The 7,196-nt window shown below is 47.8% G+C and overlaps 1 protein-coding gene across 1 annotated transcript; it reads left to right on the top strand.

Moving 5' to 3' along the window:
• The first annotated feature begins 1,020 nt into the window (after positions 1-1,020).
• TCHH (trichohyalin) lies at positions 1,021-6,238 on the top strand. The gene is given in 3 exon segments (XM_077772576.1): positions 1,021-1,158; positions 1,901-2,560; positions 2,563-6,238. Coding segments are annotated over 3 exon segments (3,453 nt in total). The 3' UTR covers positions 5,218-6,238.
• Positions 6,239-7,196: the final 958 nt, after the last annotated feature.

Genomic DNA, 7,196 nt, shown 5'->3' with positions numbered 1-7,196 from the left:
CCAATCCTCAGTACTCTTTTTATATTGGTTCTACTCAATATGGGCCATCTTCATGTAGTTATGACATCTAAGAAGCCAGCCAATAACTGAGTATTTGCAACATATCCGGGTTAATGCAAATAACATGTACTGTTTTCTGCATTGTTATACCTGAATATTATAATGCCACCTTTGCCTAGGAAGAAGTGGTGCTTAATCTTAGAAATAGTGACTTATGAATTATCCTCATAGATCTCATATGTACTATAATGTTGGAAAATAATCCATGTTCCCTTTTTATTTTTCTGGTTACCACCAAATGTTTCGCTGCCCCAATTAGATCTACATAGCTTCTATCCACTTTAAGATACTCTCAAATCTTCCTTCACCTTTTGGCTTTCACCTATTCTCCTTATTCATCTTTAGAAGAAGATGCTTATGAATAGCCACATATCAAATTTAAATTTCTACACTCCTCACTATTTGATCTGAAATGTGCTAGGGAGCAGGAAGAGACAGAAGTAAAGGATATGGATAATCCAGATTGACTAGACAATCAAAAGCTGACTACAGAATAGTCTGAAGATAATTCCATAGCTTGAAATTTCTCAGGATCTGTCTTTCCCTTCCTAAGTACAATATTCAAAAATAAAAAGCTTTGAGAGCCCAGGTTAAAAACAGTAGTTGGGGCACCTCAATGGCTCAGTCAGTTAAACACCTGACTCTTGATTTCGGCCCTGCTCATGATCTCAGGTTGGTGAGATCGAGCCCCATGTAGAGCTGGGTGCTGACAGAATGGAACCTGCTTGGGATTCTCTCTCTCCTTCTGTCTGTGCCCCTCCCTCACTTGTGTTTCTTTCTCTCTCTCTCTCTCAAAATAAATAAAAATAAAATAAACTCAAGAAGAAAAGAATTACTGTTATAAATTTAGGGCTCTGATTGAAACAGTGTGGATGAAGCCTCCCCAAGATGAGAAGTAGTTTTAATTCTGGGTCCTACTTTATTCTTCTAGATTTACTTGAACTTGAAGGAAGGGAAAAAATGTCTCCACTTCTGAGAAGCATCTTCGACATTACTGAAATTTTCAATCAATATGCCTCACATGATTGTGATGGGGCAGCAATAAGCAAGAAAGACCTGAAGAACCTCCTTGAAAGGGAATTTGGAGATGTCCTTCGGGTAAGAAATAACAAGAAAAGGAAATCTATTGATTTAGGATTATAAAATTTCTTCTCAGGAGAGATCATAGCAAAGAGTGGTGACTTTGTATCCATTTTATACCATCACAGCTCTGCACTACATTCTTCATTCATCTGAGTCAGAAGGCACTTAACTGGCATTGTAGTCTAAGTACTTAAAGAAGTTACTAGCAAATATTTCATGTACTTGAAGGAAACGTCTATGTGAATGAACATTGGAAGTTATCACCAAAGATGTCAGATCAAACTAAATTTGGAAGCAATTTAAATTTACTTCCAAATTTTGATCATTAAAATCAGTGTCTTCACTAGTAAAATGGTGTTAACATAAATGTTTTGTTCTGTTTTCAAACATGGGATAAAAATCAATCAAGGGTACTGACTATTTCAGACAGAAATGGCTGCCGTAAAACTTCAAAATTTTTTGTTATTCTTCTGTTGAGGATGAGGTCATTCTTATTCACCCAGCTAAAAAGAACTTGGGTTCTTTTGATCAGCATTAAATTGGAAGTTACAAAAAATCTCCAACAAATGTATGCTTTAAAATGAAGTGTTCACATTTTACATAGGGACAAGACTGGAAACACAACTGGATGTTTTTCTAAATGCTTTTAATGTCTTGTGAGTGTCAGCGTATCACAAAATATTCGTTGTGTGTATGAGTGAAAGTTTACTATTTGTAAATAGTACATTGTAAAATTTTTGTTTTCATTTTTTCGTAGAGACCACATGACCCTGAGACAGTAGATCTGACCCTGGAACTTCTGGATCGAGACTGTAACGGGCTCGTTGATTTCAATGAATTCCTCCTGTTCGTTTTCAAGGTAGCTCAAGCTTGTTACTACGCTCTCAGCCAGGCTTCCGGGCTGGATGAGAAGGGGGCCAGGTGTGAGAGAAAGGAGAACTCGTTACAAGATCCCAGGCAAGAAGACGAGAGGAAATTTGAGTCCCGGGACAGGCACCTAGAAGAACACTGGCAGAAAAGGCAGGAACTGGAGCGGGAGCTCGCGGAGGGAGACAAGCCGCGGCTGCAGAGGCGAGAACTGGAAGAGCGCCTGCAGGAGGAAGAGCGGCTGAAGAGGCACAAGGGTCGGGAGCCTGAGAAATTTCCCGACGGAGAGCAAAGGCAAGAGAGGCGGGAGCAGCGCGAGCTCCAGGAAGAGGAGCAGCTGCAAAGGCAGAAGCGGGAGCAAGAGGAGCCGCGCTTGGAGCAGGAGCTAAGGCGCGAGCAGGAGGTGAGGCGCCAGGAGCCGCGCTTGGAGCAGGAACTGAGGCGCGAGCAGGAACTGAGGCGCGAGCAAGAACTGAGGCGCGAGCAAGAACTGAGGCGCGAGCAGGAGAGACGTGAGCAGGAGCTGAGGCGCGAGCAGGAGGTGAGGCGNGGCGCGAGCAGGAGAGACAGCAGGAGCTGAGGCGCGAGCAGGAGCTGAGGCGCGAGCAGGAGCTGAGGCGCGAGCAGAAGCTGAGGCGCGAGGAGGAGAGACTTGAGCAGGAGATGAGGCGCCAGGAGCCGCGCTTGGAGCAGGAGCTGAGACGCGAGCAGGAGAGACGTGAGCAGGAGCTGAGGCGCCAGGAGCCGCGTTTGGAGCAGGAGCTCAGACTCGAGCAGGAGCTGAGGCGCGAGCAGGAGCTGAGGCGCCAGGAGCCGCGCTTGGAGCAGGAGCTGAGGCGCGAGCAGGAGAGACGTGAGCAGGAGCTGAGGCGCCAGGAGCTGCGCTTGGAGCAGGAGCTGAGGCGCGAGCAACAGCTGGCTGAGGAGGAGCCGGGCAAGAGCCGCACCTCCAGGTGGCAGTGGCAGCTAGAAAGCGAGGCCGACGCCCGTCAGAGCAAAGTCTACTCCAGGCCCCGCAGGCAGGAGCAGCAGAGGCAACTCCCGGAGCGCGAAGAAAAGAGGCAGCGCCTGGAGCTCCAGCAGCAACTGCGGGAGGAGGACGCCCAGTGGCGAAGCCGGTCCGGGTCCCTCCAGGAAGAGCACCAGCAGCGCCTGCGCCGAGAGGAGCAGGCACGCCTGCAGGAGGAGGAAGAGAGCGAGAGGCGTCGCCAGAGGCTCTCGGCCCGGCCGCAGTTGCGGGAGCAGCAAGAGAGGCAGCTGAGGACGGAGGAGCTGCAGGATCGGGAACTGCTCCGTGAGGAGGAGCAGCAGCGCCGCCAGCGACTGGAGAGGGAGCGGGAGCAGCAGATCCTCGAGGAGGAGCAGCAGCTCCGGTTGGAGCAGAGCCTCCAAGAGGATCGGGAGAGGAAGCTGCGCCGGGAGGAGCAGCGCCGTGACCAGAAATGGAGGTCGCAACCAGAAGAGGAAATCCAGAGGCGCCGCCACACAGTCTACGCCAAACCAGCTCAACGAGAGCAGCTGCAGAGAGAGGAACGCGAGGAGAGGAGGCGCCAGGAGAGACAATATCGGGAGGAAGAGCAGCTGAGGGAAGAAGAGCAGCTGCAGAGAGAGGAACGCGAGGAGAGGAGGCGCCAGGAGAGACAATATCGGGAGGAAGAGCAGCTGAGGGAAGAAGAGCAGCTGCAGAGAGAGGAACGCGAGAAGAGGAGGCTCCAGGAGCGGGAGAGACAATACCGGGAGGAAGAGCAGCTGCAGCAGGAGGAAGAGCAGCTGCTGAGAGACAGGAGGCGCCAGCAGGGCGGCAGGCAGTACCTGGAAGAGGAAGAGCTGCAGCGCCTGGACAGGAAGAGGCAATTCCAGGATGAGGATCAGCGCCGTGATCTGAAATGGCAGTGGCAACCAGAAAAAGAAAATGAAGTTCGTAATCACAGGGTTTACTCCAAACGCAAAGTGAACGAAGATAAACTCCGGCGATTGGAAGATTCTCAAGTTCGAGACAGACCATTCCGGCAGGATCAGTGGCTCCTGCAGGATGAACAGAAAGAGGAGAGAGCGCGAGATAAAGAGAGAACCCGGCAGCAGCGCGACATGCAGTTCCCAGCTGAAGAACTGCTGGAGCGAGAAGACCAAAAGGAAGCCAAAAGGCGAGACAGGAAGTTGCTTGAGGAAGAGCAGCTCCTGCGGGAAAGGGAAGAACAGCTGCGCCGCCAGGAGCGCGACAGACAGTTCCGCGAAGAGGAACAGCTGGGCCGCCAGGAGCGCGACAGAGAGTTCCGTGAGGAGGAACAGCTGCGCCGTCATGAGCGCGACAGAAAGTTCCGTGAGGAGGAACAGCTCCTTCAGGAAAGGGAAGAACAGCTGCGCCGCCAGGAGCGCGACAGAAAGCTCCGTGAGGAGGAACAGTTCCCACAGGAAGGAGAACAGCTGCGCCGCCAGGAGCGCGACAGAAAGTTCCGTGAGGAGGAACAATTCCCACAGGAAAGAGAACAGCTGCGCCGCCAGGAGCGCGACAGACAGTTCCGCGAGGAGGAACAGCTGCGCCGTCAGGAGCGCGACAGAAAGTTCCGTGAGGAGGAGCAGCTCCTGCAGGAAAGGGAAGAACAGCTGCGCCGCCAGGAGCGCGACAGACAGTTCCGTGAGGAGGAACAGCTGCGCCGCCTAGAACGTGAGCAAAGGCTTCGCCAGGAGCGCGACAGAAAGTTCCAGGAGGAGGAACAAAGGCTGCGCCGCCGAGAACTAGATGGTGCCCTCTCCCTCGAGGGGCAACTGAAGGACGCTGAGCAAGAGCAGAGCGTCCAGCAGGAGCGAGAAGAAAAGCGACACCGACAGGAGCGCGACAGGAAGTTCCTCGAGGAAGAAGAGCAACTGCCACGCGAAGAGCAGGAAGAGCTGAGGCGCTTGCAGGAGCGAGGCCAGCAGTACCGCGCGGAGGAGCAGTTTGCCAGGGAGAAGAGGCGTCGTCAGGAGCAAGAACTGCGGCAAGAAGAGCAGAGACGCCGCCTGGAGAGGGAGAGAAAATTCCGGGAAGAACAGCTCCTACGCCAGCAGGAGGAAGAACAAAGGCACCGCGGGCAAGTCTCGGAAGACGGAGACAAGGGCCGTGGGCAGACTCTGGAGGCAGGCAAGAGTCAGTTTGCCAGTGTCCCGGTGCGCTCCAGCCCTCTCTATGAATATATCCAAGAGCAGAGGTCTCAGTACCGCCCTTAAGAGATGCTGCCAATATCCCGTCACCTGCCAAACCTTCCAGCCAAGGGAAAAGAAACACTGGTTACCACATGACTCAAATGTTTCTGGTTGTGGGAGAACTCTGATTTTCCAAAATCTTTTTTTCCAAAATCTTAAACTACACTCATCTCATGTACCTTGTACTCTTGCCTTTTATTCTTCCTCAAGTAGTTCTTTACTTCAGGGTGTCTTTGCTCTTTGGTGCAGATGTGGTGTGCAATTTTTAAAAATATAAATCATTTAATTTGTTTAACAGAGTTTTGTTTGGGGAACGTTTCTTTATTGCTTTCAAAAGTAACAAGAATAATAGGATTTAAGATTCAAAATAATAGAGTCTGTTTTAATGATTGATTCATCTTGTGGAGAGTTTAGATATTTTTTATGTTCCAGCTGGCATTTTTTTCTTGAGCCTAAATTACATTAATATTTACCTCCAAACAGATTCTCATTTTCTTGTGGCATAATTAATACAGATCCTGCAAGGGGACTGAATTTTTACAATCATTGAATACTGCAGTGGGGAGTGACTTCTCCAGAAAAAATTCCCTGTGAAATCAGCCCCTAACTGGAAGAAATATGTTATGAAGTTTTATCTTCAAAACTTAATTTGAATTCGATTTTCTCATACTTCATAAAATCCCTGGAGGCAAAAGCAAGGTGTTTCCCAAACAACTCCAGAGCTCAAATTTTAAAACTGTCTACCGTAGTCTGTAGTGCTCAGTTCTCCCCGCCCCCCCCATTCTTTGATGAATTTGAGAATATTCCTACCTTTGTTCATTTTAACCTAGAGGGACATGCTCAGGATCCTGTAAACATCTATTTCACTCTAGAGCCAATAAGAGAACAGCATTTTGGGGGAGGGAAAGGGAAAAATTTGTGAACAGAAGGGCAAGTTCCTAGAGGCCCTTAGATGAGACCCATCAGCTCACAATCCTTTGAGACCTATTGATACTACCTTGGAGACATTCTTGTTGAAATGATTGGACTGTATGAAAAATAAATGTTTGGCAAACAATTATTTTTGTCTGGTTTCATTATGCATCAAATCATAACATCTATTGATCTATAGCTGATATAAGTTCCCACTTAAAAAGTATTTGGCTACTATTATCTATGTCTAAATATGAAAAGGGGGGGAAGCTATTTTCCCCAACCATTTTTCCCTATTAGGTTGCACCCTACGTTATTTCCATCCCCAAAGCTATACAATTCTCTTTCCAAAGGTTTTTATTCTTCACCCCACAGCTTTCTGTGTCCTTTCTTGCAGTGACTCATTGATCATGACATTATTATTTGTATAATGTCATGGACTAATGTTTGTTAATATTTCCTTCTAAGACTACAGCATCATCTTGGTCTCTGATGTCTGATAAGACAATAGTAAAAAATGACCTGAAAATTCAGCTCAATATTATAGAAATTGTAGACAACCTATTGACTTAAGCAACTTAATACCAATCAGGCCAAAGTATCAAATTGTTATCTAATAATCCAAATACTTCTGTACCACCTGCTGAAGTTTGTATTTAGTATTCATACCTTTGTAACTAGGAATAAGCCCAAGAAGGCCTTGATCCAGGATAGGACCATTTCTAATTGTGAGGGTCATGGATGAGAAGATGTTCTAAGCTAAAGACACTTAACATTTTGATCAATGGTGCAGATAATAAAGCTAAGCTTACAGCTCCTGAGAATCATTCTGGTAAAGTAACATTTTCTCCAAGGAACACCAGCCTTTCTCTCACTTTAATACAAATAGCAGATGCCCACCAAGGATAGAACCTGGGGACCCCCTGACCTTACCTTGGAACTTCATCTCTTCCAAATGATTTCTAACTGCAAACTGTTTTTCTCTTAAAGTAAGTATAAGCTTTTCCTTATTTAAGGATCTTCACAGGGACACCTGGGTGGTTCAGTCAGTTGAGCATTCGACTTTGGCTCAAATCATGATCTCACAGTTC

The sequence above is a fragment of the Crocuta crocuta genome, unplaced genomic scaffold (assembly GCF_008692635.1).
Source record: "Crocuta crocuta isolate KB4526 unplaced genomic scaffold, BGI_CrCroc_1.0 scaffold415, whole genome shotgun sequence".
NCBI classification, from domain to species: Eukaryota; Metazoa; Chordata; class Mammalia; order Carnivora; family Hyaenidae; genus Crocuta; species Crocuta crocuta.
The sequence above is the reverse complement of the archived record's forward strand: the minus strand, read 5'-3'. Positions and strand labels throughout refer to the sequence as shown.